The sequence below is a fragment of the Lynx canadensis genome, chromosome B1 (assembly GCF_007474595.2).
Source record: "Lynx canadensis isolate LIC74 chromosome B1, mLynCan4.pri.v2, whole genome shotgun sequence".
Lineage (NCBI taxonomy): Eukaryota > Metazoa > Chordata > Mammalia > Carnivora > Felidae > Lynx > Lynx canadensis.
In genome coordinates, this window is record NC_044306.2 from 50188680 (window position 1) to 50211678 (window position 22999).

A 22999-nucleotide genomic window follows, 5' to 3' on the forward strand; every position below is an offset into this window, starting at 1 on the left:
ACTCTTGACTTCTAGTTAACTCCTTTCCATGTTATTCCAGCTTGTTCTTTCTGTAAAGGCTTAGAGAGGTGCTGGCTGCCAGAAGTTAGAAGAGCAGTAAGCAAGTGCTTATTAAGGAAACTACATGTGGCACTCTTTGCTTGTTTTTATCCTGTTTGGCCTGTGATTGATTGATCTTGTTATTTAAAGAAAAACCTTTTAAAGGAAAAAAGAAGTAACAGCCCAAGGACCAGAGCCTGCAAGATAGAGATGGTAATTTTAAACTTTCTGGTTATCTTAGAGCTTCATACTCAGGTGTGTGCATATACTTGTGTTTTTCAAGGGTGTGGAGAGAAGCACGGGACCGCATTGTGGGTTTCCCTGGCCGTTACCATGCGTGGGACATCCCTCATCAGTCCTGGCTCTACAACTCCAACTACTCCTGTGAGCTGTCCATGGTGCTGACAGGTGCTGCCTTCTTTCACAAGGTAAGAAAAAGCTTGATAAGATTGGCATGAACTTGGTTAAGAGTTGAGCCTTTGGGTGGTAGTGAAATGCTGCCCTAAAGTTAGCCATCCTAATGTTTCTTATATGTTCATTTTTTTTTCTTTTAATTTTTTTAAATGTTTATTCATTTTTGAGGGACAAAGTATGAGTGGGGGAGGGGCAGAGAGAGAGGGAGACAGAATGCAAAGCAAGCTCCAGGCTCTGAGCTGTCAGCACAGAGTCCTATGTGGGGCTCGAACCCACAAAGTGTGAGATCATGACCTGAGCCAAAGACCAACACTTAACTGATTGAGCCACCCAGGTGCCCCTCTTATATGTTCCTTTTATGCTAGAAGTAAGTTATTTCTATTTTTAAAGATTGTTTTCAAGATGCTCAAAGCAACTCTGGAATAAAAAGTCAAGGTAGTAAGGCTGCCTGCACGATTGCATGTAGGTCATTAGGGAAATTAGTTTACCTTTCTGGGCATTGGCTCTCATCCTTAAAACTGGGAGCTTTGGGCTAAATACTGTTGTTTTACCATTGCCATCCTAGACATGGCCTGGCTGATTCTCTTCTGATTCAGGCTAACCCACACTATCAAACCCCACTATGAGCCTCTGTAGTGGTTGTGCAAGTTTTGTTTATTCCTTAGAGCTTTCACCATGGCATGCATCCCAGTTTTTAATGAATATCCAAAATGCATACCCCTGCAGTCATTACTTTTCTCCTGTATTGTTATTGCTAAATGTTTTTGCTCCTGACTCATCTTTCATCTGTATCTTGTCTATACTATGAAGTAGCCACTGGCCACACGTGGCTATTGAGTACTTGAAATGTGACTGGTCATTATTGAGATGAGCTGTAAGTATAAAGTGCACACCAGATTTTGAAAATTTGGCATGAAAGAAAGAATGTAAACCATCTCATTAATAATTTTTATATTGATTGTATGTTAAAATGCAATTATTTTGGATACACTGGGTTAAATAAAATATGTTCTAATTAATTTTACTGTTTCTTTTTTTAATTTAATTTTTTTTAAATTTACATCCAAGTTAGTTAGCATATAGTGCAACAACGATTTCAGGAGTAGATTCCTAAGTTACCCTTACCCATTTAGCCCATCCCCCCTCCCACACCTACTCCAGTAACCCTCTGTTTGTTCTCCATATTTATGAGTCTCTTATGTTTTGTCCTCCTCCCTGTTATTGTGTTATTTTTGTTTCCCTTCCCTTATGTTCATCTGTTTTGTCTCTTAAAGTCCTCATATGAGTGAAGTCATATGATTTTTGTCTTTCTCTGACTAATTTCACTTAGCATAATACCCTCTAGTTCCATCCATGTAGTTGCCAATGGCAAGATTTCATTCTTTTTGATTGCCGAGAAATACTCCATTGTATATATATATATACTACATTTTCTTTATCCATTCATCCATGGATGGACCTTTGGTCTCTTTCCATACTTCCATACTTTGGCTATTGTCGATAGTACTGCTATAAACATTGGGGTGCATGTGTCCCTTCGAAACAGCACACCTGTATCCCTTGGATAAATATCTAGTAGTGCAGTTGCTGGTTTGTAGGGTAGTTCTATTTTTAGTTTTTGAAGAAACCTCCATACTGTTTTCCAGAGTGGCAGTACCAGCTTGCATTCCCATACTGTTTCTTTTACTTTTTAAAAATGTGGCTACTAGAGATGTGACTCACATAATATATCTTAGATAGTGTTGCTCTATACCTTTCCTTCCAAGTACTTCCTCTGGGCTCTGAAGAATCCCTTTTCTTAGATAGCCAATTCCCTGCACCCCTCACTTCACAGAATACCTCTTCTGTCTCCTTGACCTGATTAATACCTGACTTTTCTCTGAGGACAGTGCTTCCCCTTTACCCTGTTCCTATATTTCTTCCTGGGACAGTGATTTAGTCTGCTCATTTCCCCAGATACGTACTTTGGAGCAGGGAAGGTACAGAGAATCATTTTTATTGCTTACCAATGACACTTCCAGACAATTCTCAGCTCTCATATAAAATCTCATTTGAGTCTCATTTGAGCATCTGTCTTGTTGCTTCCATCTAGGAACCTCCTAGTTATTTCTTCCTGGTCATCAAAGACATTGGCACGTGGCCCATCATCCTGATCTCCACTCCATGCCCTCTCTCATCCTGGGCAACTTGCACACTCTTTTCCCCATAAATGTTGAAGTGTCTTAGAGTTCTGGCTTCTGTATCTAGTGCTCTTCTCACTTTGTGTTTTCCCTAGACATTCTCTCATATCTCAAGGTCTTGTGGATTAACATCTACAGGCTGGTGATTTCTGTGTCTATATTCCAGCCTTGGCTGTTGCCTGAATTCTGTACTCCTATACCTAATGATGTTTTCAGGACATCCCCTATATGTCCCTCTTCAAACTTCAAACTGACATCCTAAGTTTCTCCAATCTTTTGTCCCTCATGTATTTCATATTACCTGTGGTGGCATCTTGTGACCCACCTCAAACAGAACCTTGAAAGCCATCTTACTAGGGACATTTTGAACTAGACTAAGAAATCATTAAACTTTCAGATTTTTTTTTCTTTTTAAAACTTAATGTGTGAAGCTGATCTGCTTGTTCCATCTTGAATCTCACCCTTGTGCTTGTTTTCCAAACATGGGTGGGCTTTGGTTGGATAGGAGTTGCAAGTAGGATTAGAAACTATCGTCTGAGAAACCATACTTAACTGGAGTCATTTATTTTCCTACTGGTCATCTGAGAAAGAGCCACCAATTTTAGCATTGCTACTCATACCTTAAGAATTTACTTGCCTTCTGAAAAGTCTGCCTGTTCTCAAATTCTGATTGCTCTTTAAAAGTTACAATAGCCACTTTTAAGTAATAAATAATTTACTTAATAAACCTTAGGGTTTTTTTTTTTTTCTATTTGAAAATCTAGAGCAAAGGTTATAGAGTAGCAGCCCTCAAGCCTTCTGTGGCTAACAGAAATGTTTATTTAGTCCCCTAATGCCATCCCATGCACTGCCAGGTTTTAAACACCAGAGAAGTTTACACAAACATCTGGACTTCGGTGAACATGAAGATCAGGTCGTATGTGGGTGTTCTTCCTGCCTGGCACCAATTGCCTGAAGCTGTGTAGTCACTGTCCCCTGCTGATGGGCTTGTATGCACTTATTTGCCCCATGTCTCTTTATTTTTCTTACACCAGTTTCTTTAAAGTGTCACTTATTTATTTACCTTACTTGTTTGGTCCTTGAAAGCAATGAAGTTGGTCATCCCTGATTTGAGAAATCAAGTTTTCTGTTTATAAGTACCAGTCAATAAAAAATTTTAAACCTGTACCTCATATATGTGTGTATTTATTTATATGCACTACTGTACTTACAGAAATTTTTATAATGTTGAGATAAAGATGAAATAAAGTTTCAAAATGATATTCTTACTGAATTTTTATATTTTAGTGAAAGCAAATGATTGAATATTCTTCTTCCTCCCTCCTTCCCTCCTTCCTTCCTTCTTTCCTTTTTTTGTTTTAATTCCAGTTAGTTAACATACAGTGTTATATTAGTTTCAGGTGTATTATCTTTTAAAACCTTAATTTGACACTGTCTTATGGCAAGTCAGAGATCTATTTCATTTTTTTTTTTAATGTTTATTTTTGAGGGAGAGATACTGAGCATGAGCTGGAGAGGGGCAGAGAGACAGACAGACAGACACACACACACAGAACTGGAAGCAGGCTCCAGGCTCTGAGCTGTCAGCACAGAGCCTGATGCGGGGCTTGAACCCACGATCTGTGAGATCATGACCTGAGCTGAAGTTGGCTGCTTAACCAACTGAGCCACTTGGGTACTCAGAGAGATCTATTTCTAAAGTAAGCATATTTTTGATACTTGGTTTTAGTCACTGTCCATGTAAGAAATGCCACATTGCTGGGCTTATTAAGTCATGATATTCATCCACTAATTTGGTAGCATTTTGTTAAAATCCGCTTAGAATTTTCATCTTCTGAAATGCCTTTTGTTTTTTTTAAGGAAACTAATGAGAAAGTGTTAGTTTTTCTTAGAGTAGGTTCTAAATCCATTGAAACTTTTCATTTAAAATATTTTTAAACAGGCTACAAAGTTTTTATTTTTTTTTAAATGTACAACATGAAAGCGTTTATTTATGGCATCAATCATAATCACATAATGGTGGAAATACTTCTAAACATTTGTGTTCATAATGTCTTCTCCATATTTTAATTTTTTTATTTTTTTATTTTTTCAATAGATGAAGTTTATTGTCAAATTGGTTTCCATACAACACCCAGTGCTCATCCCAAAAGGTGCCCTCCTCAATACCCATCACCCACCCTCCCCTCCCTCCCACCCCCCATCAACCCTCAGTTTGTTCTCAGTTCTTAAGAGTCTCTTATGCTTTGGCTCTCTTCCACTCTAACCTCTTTTTTTTTTTTCTTTTCTTCCCCTCCCCCATGGGTTTCTGTTAAGTTTCTCAGGATCCACATAAGAGTGAAACCATATGGTATCTGTCTTTCTCTGTATGGCTTATTTCACTTAGCATTACACTCTCCAGTTCCATCCATGTTGCTACAAAGGTCCATATTTCATTCTTTCTCATTGCCACGTAGTACTCCATTGTGTATATAAACCACAATTTCTTTATCCATTCATCAGTTGATGGACATTTAGGCTCTTTCTATAATTTGGCTACTGTTGAGAGTGCTGCTATAAACATTGGGGTACAAGTGCCCCTATGCATCAGTACTCCTGTATCCCTTGGGTAAATTCCTAGCAGTGCTATTGCTGGGTCATAGGGTAGGTCTATTTTTAATTTTTTGAGGAACTTCCACACTGTTTTCCAGAGTAGCTGCACCAGTTTGCATTCCCACCAACAGTGCAAGAGGGTTCCCGTTTCTCCACATCCTCGCCAGCATCTACAGTCTCCTGATTTGTTCATTTTGGCCACTCTGACTGGCGTGAGGTGATATCTGAGTGTGGTTTTGATTTGTATTTCCCTGATGAGGAGCGACGTTGAGCATCTTTTCACGTGCCTGTTGGCCATCTGGATGTCTTCTTTAGAGAAGTGTCTATTCATGTTTTCTGCCCATTTCTTCACTGGGTTATTTGTTTTTTGGGTGTGGAGTTTGGTGAGCTCTTTATAGATTTTGGATCCTAGCCCTTTGTCCGATATGTCATTTGCAAATATCTTTTCCCATTCCGTTGGTTGCCTTTTAGTTTTGTTGGTTGTTTCCTTTGCTGTGCAGAAGCTTTTTATCTTCATAAGGTCCAGTAGTTCATTTTTGCTTTTAATTCCCTTGCCTTTGGGGATGTGTCAAGTAAGAGATTGCTACGGCTGAGGTCAGAGAGGTCTTTTCCTGCTTTCTCCTCTAGGGTTTTGATGGTTTCCTGTCTCGCATTTGGGTCCTTTATCCATTTTGAGTTTATTTTTGTGAATGGTGTGAGAAAGTGGTCTAGTTTCAATCTTCTGCATGTTGCTATCCAGTTCTCCCAGCACCATTTGTTAAAGAGACTGTCTTTTTTCCATTGGATATTCTTTCCTGCTTTGTCAAAGATTAGTTGGCCATACATTTGTGGGTCTAGTTCTGGGGTTTCTATTCTATTCCATTGGTCTATGTGTCTGTTTTTGTGCCAATACCATGCTGTCTTGATGATTACAGCTTCATAGTAGAGGCTAAAGTCTGGGATTGTGATGCCTCCTGCTTTGGTCTTCTTCTTCAAAATTACTTTGGCTATTCTCTTCTCCATATTTTTAAAAGAAGGCAGTTCTTTCTTCTTGTTTTCATGTCACCTTCCCTTGTTGAGGATATGGATTATGTTCTCTACCTATGTTCTCATTTGCACACTAATGGCAGCCACTGTCCATTTAAAGGGTCGACAGGCACTTGGGTGGCTCAGTCAGTTAAGCATCCCACTCTTGATTTTGGCTCAGATCAGGATCTTTTATTTTGTGAGATCAAGCCCTACTTCGGGCTCGGCATTAACATCAAAGAGCCTGCTTGGGATTCTCTGTCTCCCTGTCACTGTGCACCTCACTTGCTCTCTCTTTCTCTCTCTCTCTCAAAATAAATAACACTTAAAAAAAATAGTCAACAAATTTTAATCATCTGTCTTTCTATAAGAGAAAAATGTATAATTCATCTTTTAAGTTCGCTTAAGTACTTTGCCATAAGGTAACCAGCAAACCACTATGTGGTACAAAAATTTTATTATCATTATTTCACTACATAGATTCTAACTATTTAATGTAATAAAATATATAAATCCGTTTTACTGGGCACCTTACCTATTCATTCATCATTAGCACATTGCAACACATCATAATTAATAATTGCCTTGTTTTATAGCATTTGTCCTTTTCTGTGGTATAAGTATTCTTGCTGCGACTGATTTCAAGCTATGGACATGAGTCACTGAACTTGAAGTTAGGAAGGGATGGGCAGTTCTGCACCATTATATAGTATTTTCACCATGCAGATATGGTAGATATAAACAACCTCAAGATAACAGTAAAATGTAATAAATAATAGTAAGCTAATTAAGTGATGTGCTTTAGGTATTTATTGGTTTTAATATAACTTATTTAATTTTAAGTTTATGTGATTATATTTTTAATAATGGCTATTTTTCATAACACGCTCACAGAATTCCTAAACAGTCTCACAAAATTCTTGGTTAGCAATTGATATTCATTAGCAGGTGTGAGCCAGCTTTCGCACACCATTTTCTGGGCCTTTCAGGACAGTTTTCAGAATGTAGACTTTGGGGCGCCTGGGTAGTTCATTCGGTTAAGCATCTGACTTCAGCTCGGGTCATGATCTTGTGGTTCTTGGGTTTGAGCCCCGTGTCAGGCTCTGTGCTGACAGCTCGGAGCCTGGAGCCTGCTTCAGATTCTGTGTCTCCCTCTCTCTCTGCCCTTCCCCTGCTCTCAGTCTGTCACTCTCTCTCTCAAAAATAAAATAAAACATTAAAAAAAAAAAGAAAGAAAGTAGGCTTTTACTCTGAGTGAAATGAAAAGCTGTTGAAGGGTTTTGGACTGGCATGTTTGGACTTGTGTTTGAACATGATCACCCTGCTGTGCATAGAACGGACTGTAGGGAAGAAAATATGACAGCAGGGAAACTGTTTAGGGGACAGTATGAATAATCCAGGCAAGAGATGATGGTGGCTTGGAGAAGGGAGTAACCTATGGCAATGGTTGAGAAATAATCAGATTCTAGAATGCATATGTAGAGGAACTGAGGGATTGGATGTTTTATGGCTCAATAACCGGGCTTTCCCCCTCACTTATCCCTTATTGTCGTTGTCAGAATGTTCAACTGAACCACTGTCTGACCTAATTTGAAAAAATCTTTATATTGTTGTAAAATGAACTTTTGATCCTCAAAGGGGGGTGATAATGGCGATTTGGACGGGAAAATTATTTATTATTGCAGGAGATCTGCCTTGTAGGATGTTTAGCATCCTTGGCCGCAACCCCCTAAATAAATGCCAGTAAAGATTCCACTAATGATTGTCACACCCAGCCCTCCCACCCCCACTACACTTCCTAACAGCTCCTAGGTCCATGTATGTTTTTGCTGAAAGCCAAAGAACTGTGGCCTCTAACAGAGTATGTGATTCTTTTTCTACCCCTGACAGTATTATGCCTACCTGTATTCTTACGTGATGCCCCAGGCCATCCGAGATATGGTGGATGAATATATCAACTGTGAGGACATTGCCATGAACTTCCTAGTCTCCCACATCACTCGGAAACCCCCCATCAAGGTGAGGGTGCCAGTACTTCTGGAACTGGGGGTGCATGTGTACTTCAGTCACTTATTTTGCGGTAATGCAATAGGTAATGAACCGTACCTCAGAGTCCTCATCTGCAGTTGTTGCAGAGTTAAGTGAGTTGTTCATACAGGGGCTCTCTGCTGCTAAGGCGTAAGTGGACAGAACCCGGAGGGTTTGGAACTTGGATGGGGAAAATGTTACATCTTTAATTTTCACTAATCTCTAACTGGAGTTAGCATTTCCATCAGTTATCAAACATGCTACAGTTCCTAAGAGTATTTACAGTAACTGATTTGTCACCAATAGAACTGACAGATATTTTCATATCACATTACATTTGTTGCTGCATCTTGAAGTATTATTTATGTTCACCATTGCTTTGAAATTATGGTAGTTACTAACTTTTCCATAGATCCATGGCATAAAAAATGTAAGGTTTCTGTGTTAACATACGTAAAGCTCTAAGAATAGTGCCTGGCACATAAGTAGTGCTATGAAAGGCATTTACTCAAAAACAAATCATCAGTACCTTCTGGATTCTGGAAATTTGAATTCTGTTTTTGTCTTTGAGTTAGTGAATAGATTTGACCAGAATGTAATAACTTCATACTCTGTGCACAGAGAGACTGGTTACATAACCTTTTATGTCATCATCGCAGTGATGATGTGAAAGCTCTTCTGGTAGGGATGAGGGTCGGCCTGGTAAGGACCTTGCAGCAGTTAATATTTGAGAATCTGTTTGTCAGTTCAAACTAATAGTATTTATAACTGTTCTGTCAGTATTTATGTTATGGATTCACACCTGCTGTCCTTGAGGTTAAAAATTAAAAAGCTGATTAAGATCCTGTTGTCTTTATTGTTTAAAAGGCATATTATTTAATTTTATAAAATAATAAGTTTACCTTCACGTATTAATTAATAATAATTGGGCGGATATTTCATTCCTCTTATATTTTGAAGGTAAGTTATAGACGAAGTAACCACCAGCATATGCTAATGATACTCCAGTCATATCTTTAGTGGTAGCAGAGTGGTAAACAGAGGACCTTGGGTCCATGCAACAAAGCATAAAAGGAAAGAAAGAAAAGCAATCGGAGGCCTTATGCATTCATTTTTGCCTAATCAAACCTTTTCCCAAGTATGGCTCAGCATTATAACTTAACTCCGGATTACTCCATAGTTTTTTTTCTATTCCTGGGCCTTCTGCTAAAGCCTCACAAGAGAAAAATAATTAGCAAAACAATGCACCAAAAATTTTTTTTAAACTGTGAATAATAGTCATTACAATTACTTATATAAAAGTATAGTATGTTTCCCAGGTGCAGTGATAGATACTCAACTAATTAAATATTAAATGAAAATCTTTGTTTTCATTTTATGTGATGTTAAACAGATAAAAAGCACACTTCCTTATAAACGTTAAGCTAAAGAGACAGGGTTCTCAGAAATTAATGATTGGTGCAATTTTCTTTTCTTTCTTCATCCTTTCTTATGTGACCAGGGACTAAACTTCATCCAAGATGTATGCTTCTATTTATACTTCCCTAGTAGATCAGAAGACATTATCCATGAAAATTTAAAGTATCTGAGTGATTAGGTACCTAATAATATCATCAGTCACCTGAAGCACTCACAGACATGATAAATATTTCATCCTTATTAAAGCGTGTTTGTCTACCATATTAGGCCAGTGTTTCATGAGCCAAACCATCTCTTCAGTGTAGAGAGTTAGACACAAATAATTTGCACTTGGTATACGTGATCCTTACCAAGTAAAAACTTGAAAAATAAGTATTCTCTGTGAATTTTCTCAGTTCTGTGAGAATATAAGAAGAGTTCAAGATTAGGATGACTTTTTTAAGTCAAAAGTCAATAAATTAAGAATGTCTTCAAATTCTTAAGTTAATTCCTTCAAATTCTGAGTCCAGTGATTTACTTAATAGTATAGAACCAGTTTGAGCTAAATATTTCAATTAATTTACCTAATTTTAATAGTATTAGGTATATGTGCTATTTTATGTTCTAAAATAGTAATTCTTTTTTTCCCTTTACTTCAAATTTTCACTATCAAACTATATTCTCTCCCTTGTTATGATTAAGCAGGTATGACTGTTTTATATGATTAGCAGTGTTCTTTGAAAAATGTTAATATTGTAGGTGCTCCTGGGTGGCTCAGTCATTTGAGCATCCGACTCTTGATTTTGACTCAGGTCATGAACTCAGGGTCATGGGATCCAGCTTCTCGTCAGGCTCTGTGCTGTGACGTCTGCTTGAGATTCTCATTCTCTCTCTCTCTCTCTCTCTCTCTCTCTCTCTCTCTCTCCCTCTCTCCCTCTCTCCCTCTCTCCCTCTCTCCCTCTCTCCCCCTCTCCCCCTCTCCCCCTCTCCCCCTCTTCCCCTCTCCCCCTCTTCCCCTCTTCCCTGCTTCTGCTCTCTCCCCCACCCCCACAAAAAGTATAATAAATAATAATAAAATTAACATTTTAACAATATTGACTAAATAAAGAACAAGGAATTCGTTTCATATTATTGCTTTGAAAAATGTACTGTTTTCATTCAAGGAGAAGAAGATCTAGAATGTAAATAAGCCTCATTCAGAATAAAGGGCTTAAGGGGCACCTGGGTGGTTCAGTTGGTTAAGCATCTGACTTCAGCTCAGGTCACGATCTCACAGTTCATGAGTTCAAGCCCCATGTGGGTCTCTGCACTGACAGCAGGAACCTACTTGGGACTCTCTGTCTCCCTCTCTCTCTGCTCCACTTCACACACACACACACTCTCTCTCTCTCTCTCAAAAATAAATAAATAAACATTAAAAAAAAATAAAGGATTTAAAAGCCCAGCAGGAATTAAAAAGGAAGTAGAGAGTGATAAGGAAGTAGAGGTAGAAAGCATAAGTACGTATCTTAATTCTCTGGTAATAAGAGAGTCTCACCATCTGTTGAAGGGCTTTCCTTTCTGTTACTATGCCTGACACTAATACTTCTCTTAGACTGAATGTTCCCACATAAAATATAATCTATAGTATTGGTTAAGTGTTAAAAGTTCAAACTTCATTTTATAGTACAGCTGTTGCTTCATGTTTCTAAATTCCTTTGTTTTGTTACATAATACAGTGTTTTATAATATATAAATACATATCCCAAAATGTATAGAAATGTATTTTATAAATGCACTGGGGTTGCTGTCTCAAATTTATTTTTACTGGTGGGGCACATAATTAGAAACCACTGCTTTAGTGAGAATAGCATAAAATATCTTTTTGTGTCAAATGGGATCATTTGCAGGGTTAGGGGCTTCTCTGTGGTTAGATGGTGTCTGGGATGAGGAGGATTTTCAGGTATAGGGAGAACAGAGTAGAATACTGGACATAGATGCTGTTTGATAATATCCTTCTCTTGACGAATCCTTTTTTTTTTTTTAATGTTTATTTATTTTTGAGAGACAGAGAGAGAGAGGGAGGGAGGGAGGGAGGGAGGGAGAATGAGTGGGGGAGGGGCAGAGAGAGAGGGAGACAGAATCCGAAGCAGGCTCCAGGCTCTGAGATACCAGCACAGAGGCTAACACGGGGCTTGAACTCATGAACCACGAGATCATGAACTGAAGTCAGACACTTAAACAACCCAGGCGCCCCTTTTGATGAATTCTTGACACCCGTCTCCTGTTTCAGTGAGGGTGGTGGAAAAAGTGGTAACTCACTACTTCCTGTACACAACAAGGATCCTGTGAGAACTGGGAAGTGGGGGGGCCTGGTGGGCTCCTTCACAGGGACCACCTCTGTAGAAGTCCTGACCCCCTCAGACTTTTGGCTGTGTGGTGAGCAGCACCTCGGAGCACTGACCACTGCTCACCCGGTTCAACTCTGGAGACTTGTGCGCTGACAGCTATGATTGGCTATATGTGATGTTTACTTGTTAGCTAAAAATTATGGGATGAGTCATTTAAGCTTAATTTCTTCCCTCAATTTATATTAGTAATAATAATTTTTAAATTATTTGTTAAAATATCTGTTCATAAATAAAAATTACTCAAGCCTTTTGGCATATTTTTTTTTGGTTCTCTGTGGTGGTAGCCTTTTTATTTTTTTAAAATATGTACTTTTTTGTAGTCTGCTTTTTAAAAAGTTCACAGTAAATTTTCTGGTTCTGGCAGTATTGTGGACTAGGTAACCTAAAAATAACATGTTTTTAGTGTTTATGTAACAGACTTTTCTTTCACTGTATAGTTGGGCTTATTATAAGACAGGAAGGGGGAACTAAAAATGAGAGTGGCAAGCATGTAAGGTGTCACTGGAGCTCCCTTGGCTGGGATGCTGTTAATTTCATCCTTCCAGAGGCTTGTGTTTTATCACTCACGTGAAAAGGAGTGAAGAACCGTTGGGCCTGTCAAAGGCAGAGAATCAGATACATCTGTACATATATGAATAAAGTGCTTATTTTATATATATATATGTATATATATGGAACGCTTGCTATTTACTACTGGTTGACAATATGTGAATGAAATGTTTTTAAAAAGGGAAGAATATAACAAACATGCGTACCCAGCAGTTTTGCCAAATATTGACATTTTGCCCTATTTGTTTCAGATTATATATTTTTCTTCCTTTTTTAAAAAAGAAACAAATGGAGTAGATCCGTGTATCACCCTGTTCATTCCTCTTCTGCTGGGTCATGGCTACATGTACCTTCGGTTATACTTGATTATGCCAAACTATCTTCAAAACAGATGTACCAATGGATATTCTCACCCACACTGTATAATAGTTGCAGTTCCTACACATCTTTATTAACATTTGGTACTGTTAAACTTTCATTTTTGCCTACTTGATAGGTATAAACTGTATCCCATTGTCTTAATTTACACTTGCCTGATTATTAGAGAGGTTGAGCATCTTTCTCCTTGTTCCTTAGTCATTCTCCCATACCACCCGCCCTGGAGGGAGGGCAGGGCGAAGAGAGGCCCGGTTCCCACAGGCAGGGGTGGGCGGGAGCAGCTCCCAGCAGGCCTGAGAGTTCAGCCAGGGAATGGTAGTGAGTCAGGGTCTTTTTTTTCTGTTGCAGGATCAGCTTTGCCTTTTTTGAACTTTACATAAATGGAGTCATACAATATCTCCTCTCCATGTCTCTCAGTCTTGCTTTTGTATTTTTTAAAGCTTTTAGTTGATATTTTCTATTTATAATAATTTTATTTTACTTTTCATCACTGACTTTCTCTTCACACCCATCCATTGATTGAATTCAGTATGCTTTTCATTCCTATTCTATTTGGTTCTTTTTCATAGTCTCTAGGACTGTTTTGATAATCCCTTTTTTCTTTATCAAACCTTAAGTAATCTTGCAAAATTTCCTTGCACGTATAAACATTTATTGTCCTAGTAACCATCTGATAATCCTGCATTTTTGCAGGGTTTTGGGTTTTGTGATTTTACAGGGTTTTGGAGTCTAATTCTGTTGTTTGTTTCTGCAGATTTTCCCTCATGTGGCTCATTCCCTTTTCTTGTGTGTGACTTTTGATTGTGAAATCATATTCTTTGGGATTTTACTTATGGCATTTGTAGGAAGGAGGCCTGCATTTATGCCAGAGAGGATTTGCTTCTTCCGTGCACCTGGGGTCAATACCTTGAGACCTGTTGAAGCTAAATTAGCATCTTGGGGCTTTTCAGGACACACAGGTAACATAACTCAGGTGTGTGAGGGCTAGCACTTGGTTGGTTATACATTCTCACAGGTGATGTTTCCTCTTCCACTTAGAGCTAAGACTGGGAAGAAAACAGCTTTCTGTGGAGCTGCCTCCAACCCATGCAGCCTTCCATTGGGTCCTGGTGTGTAAAAAAGTCTCCAGTAAGGTTTTGTAGCTCTTGCCTCCCCAGCCCATTAAAATCCAAAGCTCCTGGCTATCTCATTGGATTCAGACTTTTTCATTATTTTGGCCTCTGAGGATTTCACTTCTTTCCTGACATGTCATCTCCTTTCTTTCATTATGAGCTTGGCCATACATTTAAAGAGATGGTGTATATAGTTCATACTGAATTTTCAGGTACTCTGTGCTGAGGGTGTTCTTATGTCATTTGGTCTGCCACATTGCTGATCTTGAAGCTGTTAAATTATTTATTATGCTTTTCTGATTTCTTGAAATTTCATGGGCATCATTGTAACTTGCTGTATAACCACTTTTCCATGCCTTTATAATTTTCCTAAACCTCTTTTTTTGTAAACATTTTTTTAATGTTTATTTTTGAGAGAGAGAGATAAAGTGGGAGCGGGTGAGGGGCAGAGAGAGAGGGAGACACAGAATCTGAAGCAGACTCCAGGCTCTGAGCTGTCAGCACAGAGCCTGTTGCCGGGCTCGAACTCATGTATGCTGGTAGATCATGACCTGAGCTGAAGTCTGACTTAACTGACTGAGCCACCCAGGTGTCCCCCTAAGCCTCTTTTTAATGGATGTGTAGTATTTTATAATTATTTAAATAGTCCCCTTTTGATGGGTACTTTTCTATTATCTTGCTATTGCAAAACATTGATGAAATGAACCATCTCATACCTACGTCTTGCTGTGCAACCAAGATAAATACTAGAGGTGGAGTTACTGAGACAAGTAATACTAAACATTATAAGGCTTTTGGTATCTACAGTTCAGGTTATTTGGAAAGAGCACCCTTTTCAATGATATAGATACATATGTGACAGAAAGAGAGCCTGGGCTGTGGCTCCTGATGTGCTCTGTGGGTGAATGTGGCCACCCAGGGTCACTGTCTTCCCTGGGAAATTGGAAGCATCGGATTGGTTAAGCTGCAGGATTTCTGTTGTACTAGCACCTGCGATTCTCACTCTGTTTGCTCTTTCTTCCCTATTCCCAGGTGACCTCTCGGTGGACTTTCCGATGCCCAGGATGCCCTCAGGCCCTGTCACACGATGATTCCCACTTTCATGAGCGGCACAAATGTATCAACTTTTTTGTCAAGGTGTATGGCTATATGCCCCTGCTGTACACTCAATTCAGGGTGGACTCTGTGCTCTTCAAAACCCGCCTGCCCCACGACAAGACCAAGTGCTTCAAGTTCATCTAGGGGCATTGCAAGTTATAGGGAGAGGATGAGCAGAGAGGGGGAGATGGCTCCTAAGGTTCCTAGATATTGAAGGACCTCAGGGACATCCGCTGGGTGGGTGGCCCACGCCCTCTGCTGGGAGAGGTGGCAGGAAGAATGGAAAGGAAATAGCCTTCTTTCTCTTAAAGTCGGCCACACTGGGCCTGGAACCCTGGTCCCAAGGACACCGGGGTTCCCTATACAGGGCACTGACTGATAGCTTACACTGAGGACCATGGGGACTCCGGAGAGTCACTCACGCAGTTCATAAGCCCAGGAAGCTGGTTTGTGATTTTTAAATTCAGTAACAGCTATTATTATTATTTAAAAGGAAAAAGTTTCAGATTTGCCATTCAAGGCTTATTTATATATATGTGTGTGTATATATACATATATATGTGTGTATATATGTATATAGATGCACACACACACTCTCACATACATATACATATACATATATATATATATATTTGGGGGGGGAGTTTGAAATTTCTGCCTGTTTCACAAAGTGAGGGACCCATCAGGTCTTCTGATGTTCTGTATGTTGGTGGAGACGGATCCTGGCCTCATGGTATCTAGCTCATCCTTAAGGATCATCTCCACACTCCCCAGGGCATCATTGTGCAGAAACAAAAAGGCCAGGCTTGGCCCTCCTGTGGGGCCTGGACGAGATAAGCTGTGTCGGTTTGTTCCTTCCCCCATCTGTTGCCACCCGGCGATCTGGAACTCGCGTCTTCCTGTCGCTTGAGTCCGTGGGGAGGACCTGCACCTCTGGGAACAGCGGAGCTTCCCTGTGCTGGATTCAGTGGTTTCAAGGATTCATCATTAGGCCGTGCTGTCCCAGAACTTGTCCCTGCGCCCCCGTTCTCTCCCCTGTTGGAAAGAAGAATGAGGAAGGAGTGAGACCTGAAGACAGCTCTCCCAGATGGCTCTTTTTGTTCAGCCCTCCTTTTAAAACACATGTTGTGCTTTGGCTTCAGGCTTTCCTGAAAGTTATCTCTTGTGTAAGAGAACAGAGAACTGGCAGGCACTTCCAGGTGTGATCTGCAGTGGTTTGCGGGTTGGCCTCCTCTCTCTGGCGTAGAATGAGTGAGCATCCTTTGCGGATCCCCACCCGGCTGGCCGGGAAGTCTTACAGCAAGGCGCCTGCCTTGGGATAAATACCTTGGTGAAATTCACCTTCCCCTCCGCCTTTGTCTGGACCTGTACCCTATGTTACCTGTAGTTTTTAGATCCCCAATGCCAGGTTGGTTCCAGGACCCCTTGAGGTTTGGTATGTGCCAGAACGATAGGAAGATCTAATTTGTTAAGTTAGGCTCCAGTCCAGCCTGAGATTTCACAGGCATTTGTACTCACATTACCACTTTCACTCCAGGTTTACATTTCTATTCCTTGGGCTGAAATGGAAATAAGCTATTTTTTTTTTTTTTTTTTTTTTTTTTTTTGGTGGTAGTGGCAGTAGGGGAATGGAAGAGGGTATTAGAGGCATTTGGCAGGGATTTAGCCCATGGCTTGTACCATTTTTCTGGACCCCACTTTCTTTCAGTGAAGTTGAATATAGGTGGTTTTCCACAGCTGGACAAAAGCTCAGGTCTGTCCTGGTCATGCACATGCCTTAAGCCAGTTCCGTCTTCCCCAGACCTTGACACCCTGTGCTTCTATTTCTTGGGGGCACGTTCTCCTCTGACATGTCTGTATCAGTGGGTCTCTTCAAATATCATTTCGAAGCCAGACTCTGTCCCGTATAGATCCCATCCAGCTGGAGGGCTAGCTGGACCTAAGGGACCTCTCCTTCTTGGCAGACAAGACCAGGGCTGCGCCTGGGACTTGTGTCGTCCAGAGGTTCCCACTGGCATCCCACTGGCTCTTCCACAGAGGCAGCTACCCAGGAAATTCAATTCAGCTTCTCAGCAACCCAGCAAAGGGGTCCAGACTCCCTGCATCCTAGCTTTCTAACTACCCTTTTCTTGACTCCTGACTTTATCCTTTTTAGCGGTAGCCTTCTTCCCTCCGGGGAGCCAAAGAGTGTGGTGTTTTGAGCTATATATGTGGCTGCTATTTTTATCTTGTTTATTTTAATGTGAGGAACTCATAAACTGACTTTTAGTGGGACCTGGTGAGAAAAGAACAGTCTGTGTTAGGACCCCCATATATTGGAGCCAGGTTTTTTGGTCCCTGAATGCTCTTGGTGGATCCAGGAGTAGCTGAGTGGTCTGAGATTATGGATGACATCAAAGCATACTGCAGAAGGGCTAGGATGTCAGAGCCCCTGACAAGGCGAGCACTATTTTGACTTGAATGGAACACTAACCTGAAGGACTCCGAACAGCAGGCCCTGGTGGACACTGGCCATGTTCTTAAGGGACTCTCCTCAGTAGCAAGAGGTGGGGCAGTCAGACCTTTTATGTTGCTTGGTTAGGTGCTACTGGAGTGAGTGGCTGCTGCTTTTTGTAAGGTGGGTTAGGGGGAGGCCCAGCTCCATGCTTCAAATGCCTTTGATGCTGATAGCTCACCTTGGGGAACACAGATGTCATCTCTGCCATGTAACTGTGACTCGTTTGGAAGACGAAAACCACTCACATGGGTTTCCCCAGCTGTCTGTAGGTAACACCTTGTTGCCTAGTCTTTGCACCCAGGGCCCAGGACATCCTTGTCCCCAGGTAGCCAGTTCGCTTTTCACCATGAGGGACATTCACCTAAGTGAGAGCCTCCCCAAGGTGCTCATCAGGCCGTCCTGAGCCTTTGCACTCCTGGCAGTGGTTGTCTGGTGCGGACTGCTCCTCAGGCCGGGCCGGCTCGTGGTCACCGGGGTCCTGTGTTGGCAGGTGGAGTGGTCTGTGCAGGAGCTGCCTGTGTGTGTGCTCAGGGAGCTCCCGCTTTGAAATGATATGTTGAAGGGGGAAGCTCTTTGATGTCCATGCCGTGTCCATCCGCCCCACCCTTTTTCCAGTCATGAGCACAATGGTCTTATGTTGGATTTTTGTAAAAAAAGAAAAAAATAAATGGAGACTTTAACTCAAGCAGCCTGGAGGTCCTTTGTGATTTTCCTCTGCAGGAACGGAAGAGTGACCCAAGAGAAGGTGCCTACCTGATTCCAGGGAGCCACAGCTGGGGCCCCTGCCAGCAGAAGGCCATGGGCTGTGTGGTTTGGTCTTGGTGCAGCCTTCGCACTTGAACCTGGGTGATGCTGTAAACACACATGGATGTGGGCAGCCTCGCCTGGGTCCATTTCTGGGATTAGCCATTTGATTACATTGAAAGGAATTTGGGTGTCCTTTAACTGAATTGACTGGGATAGAGGATGGCATTTGCCACATTCTACCTCCTTCCTTTTTTCATGGTAATTAAATGTGTTGTGATGCTGGGGGGCTAGTGCGTTTAAATCTCAAAGATCTGCTGAGAGTTAATAAATGCAAGGAGTCTGCTGTTTGGCATGCAGTACAGATGAATGATTACTGGGGTAACGCGCTGAGAATTTCTCAGCAGCTCTTTCTGCATTCCATTTGTCTTAATGCCAACTCATTGTTCAAGGCAGTTGAAGCACTGGCTTCAGGAAGTCTTCCCTTCCTCGACACCACTGCTTGCCCCTGCCCCATCTCCTGTTTCTGCAGCTTGACCTGCCCGTCACCGCATCGCACACCTGATGGCTTCCAGCTCTGCAACCCATGCCACATTGGAAGTCTCTTGAGAACTGAGCACATCCTGAGTGCTGAATAGCTTTTTGATAATAATGATTTGACAAATCCAAAGAGGGTCACCTAGGAATCCTAGCTGGCAACAAGCTGAATAGTAACCAGTATCCTAGCGTTTTTGGACTAGAGCTAATGTGGTATTATCAGATAGTGAAAGGAAGCCTGGCCCGTAAAGGCTGACAAGTTTTTATTCTTTAAATCTTCATTGACAAAGGAGGACGAGAGAGCATGCCAAGAAGAGTTAAAAGACACAGAATGGGTTCCAGAAGAGACCATTAAAGTAAGGTGGGCAAGCCTGGTTTGTTACTTAATTTCACCTGTTTCTTCACTGACTGACATATGTATGTATGTATGCTTGTTTTCAAGTTTTTCAAGTTTTTATTTAAATTACAGTTAGTTAACTCTTAATTCAGCCAGTTGTTTTCTCTTTCTCAATTTGTCTTCATATTTTGTGAAATTACAATCCTCATATTGCAGGGTTGTCCTGTTAGGATTTATTTAAACTATTGGTCTCAATATTTCGTTATGAAAAATTAACTATAATTTTTATGGTATAAACTTGTGTACCTAACAATTATTTTACTATACTTGCTTTATAGCTATCTATTTATTGCTCCATCCAGCTATTTGTCCCTCTATTCATCCTTTATTTCTATTATTTTGATGTTTATTCATTTTTGAGAGAGAGTATGAGCAAGGGAGGGGTAGAGAGAGGGAGAGACACAGAATTTGAAGCAGGTTCCAGGCTCTTAGCTATCAGCACAGAGCCCGACGTGGGGCTCAAACCCATGAACGGTGAGATCATAACCTGGAGCTGAAGCTGGACACTCAACCAACTGAGCCACCCAGGTGCCCCTATTCATCTTTTTATTCATCCTATTTCTGGTACATTTCTAAGTGAATTACATTAGTACACTTCCTTCCAAGTATATAAGCACACATGTCATTAACTGGAGGTCAGTGTTAGTTTCTGTGTGTTCCATGTAAAATTTAAATATTAAATTTACACACTGAAGCACTCAGATCTTAGTGTACCTTCTCTTGAGTTTTGACAAATGCATCTACCTGTGTAACCCTACCCCCCAATCAAGATACAGAACATTACTGTCAAGCCCAGAAAGTTCCCTTATGTTTCTTCCTTGTTAATCTCTGCTTCCACCACCCCCCCCCCCGAGAAAACCAATGATTTTGATTTTGTTTTTTTCACATTGGATTAGTTTTCCCTGTTCTAGAATTTCATATAATGGTGTCATATAATTTTACTTCTTTGTGGACGGCTTCTAGAAACTCTGCATAATATTGTTGAGATTCACCCCATGCTGCATTTATTAATTGGTTCCTTTTATTGCTAAGTAGAATATACTTGTATGGCAACATTTGTCCATTCTATTGCTGGGAATTGGGCTGTTTATGGTTTTTAGCTATCAGGAATAAAATTGCCATGAATATTCATGTGCAAGTTTTTTTTTTTTTTTTTTTTGCCTTTTTTAAAATGTTTCAAATTTTTATTTCTAGTTAGTTAACATGTAGTGTAATATTAGTTTCAGGAGTAGAATTTAGTGATTATCATTTACATGTAACACCCAGTGCTCATCCCAACAAGTGCCTTCCTTAAAACCCGTCACCCATCTAGCTCATCCCCCACCCACCTCCCCTCCAGCAACCCTCAGTTTGTTCTCTGTAGTTAAGACTCTCTTTTATGGTTCACTTCCCTCTTTTTATTCTTTACCCCTATGTTCACCTGTTTCATTTCTTAAATTCCATATATGAGTGAAATCATATGGTACTTGTCTTTCTCTGACTTATTTCACTATTTCGCTTAACATTATACTGTCTAGGTCCATCCATATCGTTGCAAATTAAGATTTCATTCTTTTTTATGGCTAATAAATATTCCATTGTGTGTGTGTGTGTGTCTTTATCCATTCATCAGTTGGGACGAGCGGACATTTGGGCTCTTTCCGTAATTTGGCTATTGTCGATAGAACTGCTATAAACATTGGGGTACGTGTGTCCTTCTGAATCATTATTTTTGTATCCTTTGGATAAATACCTAGTAGTGCAATTGCTGGATTGTAGGGTTTTATTTTTAACTTTTTGAGGAATATCTATACTGTTTTCCATAGTGGCTGCTCCAGTTTGCATTCCCACAAACAGTGTAAGAGGGTTCCCCATTCTCCTTCCGCATCCTTGCCAACATCTGTTGTTTCCTGTGTTAATTATGGCTATTCTGACAGGTGTGAGGTGGTATCTTATTGTAGTTTTTTTGTTTGTTTTGTTTTTTTAGAGCATGAGTGGGGGAGAAGGGAAGAGGTAGGGAGAAAATCTTAAGCAGGTTCCATGCTTAGTGCGGATCGGTGCCTGACATGGGGCTCAATCCCACAACACTGGGGTCATGCCCTGAGCTGAAATTAAGAGTGGGACGCTCAACCAACTGAGCCACCCAGGCATCCCTCTCATTGTAGTTTTGATTTGCATTTCTCTGATGATGAGTGATACTAAGCATCTTTTCATGTGTTTTGTTAGCCATCTGGATGTCTTTTTTGGGAAAATGTTTATGTCTTCTGCCCATTTTTTAACTGGATCATTTTTTGGTTGTTGAGTTTGATAAGTTCTTTATAGATTTTGGATACTAACCTTTTAATATGTCATTTGCAAATATCGTCTCCCATTTTGAAGGTTGCTTTTTAGTTTTGTTGATTATTTCCTTTGCTGTGCAGAAGAAGCTTTTTATCTTGAGGTCCCAATAGTTCATTTTTGCTTTTGTTTCCCTTGCCTCTGGAGATGTGTCTAGTAAGTTCATGTGCAAGTCTTTTTGTGGATTTATGGTTTTCTCCCAGATAAATACCTAGGAGTGGAATTGTGTGATAAGGTAGGTATATATATATTTAGTTTTATAAAAAAAAAAATGCTGGACCTTTTCCCAAGGTGATTGTACCCATTTCATACCCCCACCAATAATGTTGAAGGTTCCAATTACTCACCTCCTCATCAGTCTATGCGGTTGTTAGTCTTTTTAGCCATGCTGGTGGGTAGTGGTATCTTGTAGTTTCAGTGTGCATTTCCCTGAAGACTAATGACATTAAGCATGTTTTTTACATGCTTACACCATTTATATATATATTCCCTTTGTGAAGTATCTGGACAAATCTTTTTGCCCCACATGGGGTTTGTCTTTTTTTTTTTTTTTTTGTATTGTTTAAAAATACATTTTTAACAGATTTGATTTTTTTTTTGAGCAGTTTTAGGTTCACAGAAAACTTGAGTGGAAAAGGAGAGCTCCTCCTCTCTCACCCTTACCATCTTGCATTAGTGTGGTAAATTTGTTACAACTGATAAGCCAGTATTGACATATTAACTCAAGTCCCAGCTTACATCAGGGTTCCTTCTTTGTGCAGTATATTCTGTGACTTTGACAAAAGTACAGTGACTTGCCCCCACTATGACAGTTTTCCATGGAAGTTTCACTGTCCTCCAAATTCTCTCTGCTCCCACTATTTGGTGGCTCCTTGTCTCTAACTCCTGGCAGCCATTGATCCTTTAACTGTCTCTTTCATTTTGCCTTTTCCAGAATGTTACATAGTTGGAATTGTATAAATGCAGCCTTCACAGAATGGCTTCTTCCACTTAGCAATATGAATGTCCGGTTCTTCATTGTTTTTGTGGTTTGATAGCCCATTTCTTTTTATTGCTGGATAATATTCCATTGTAATGTCTTTTTGTTGATACTGGTCCACTGTCAGACATCTGTTTTATACATATTTCCCCCAACTTGTGGCTTGCCTATCCTTTTTCTTTATATCTTCTGATCAGCAGAAGCTTTTAAGTTTAATGAGGTCCAGTTTATAACATTTTCTCTTTGTTATTACTTTCTATGACTCAAGAAACCCATGCCATGAGTTCTAAAGACATTCTCTTATGTTTTCCATTGAAAGCTTTATGGTGTTAGCATTTACACTTAG

General features: G+C 40.3%; 1 protein-coding gene across 1 annotated transcript in view; it reads left to right on the forward strand.

Annotated features, from left to right (window-relative positions):
- EXTL3 (exostosin like glycosyltransferase 3) overlaps positions 1–15645 on the forward strand; it is a 34530-nt gene extending 18885 nt beyond the window's left edge. Inside the window, exons 3-5 of the mRNA XM_030312684.1 lie at positions 323–467; positions 8121–8249; positions 15118–15645. Coding sequence (XP_030168544.1) covers positions 323–467; positions 8121–8249; positions 15118–15327 — 484 coding nt within the window. The 3' untranslated portion in view covers positions 15328–15645. The remainder of the gene's footprint in view (positions 1–322; positions 468–8120; positions 8250–15117) is intronic.
- Positions 15646–22999: the final 7354 nt, after the last annotated feature.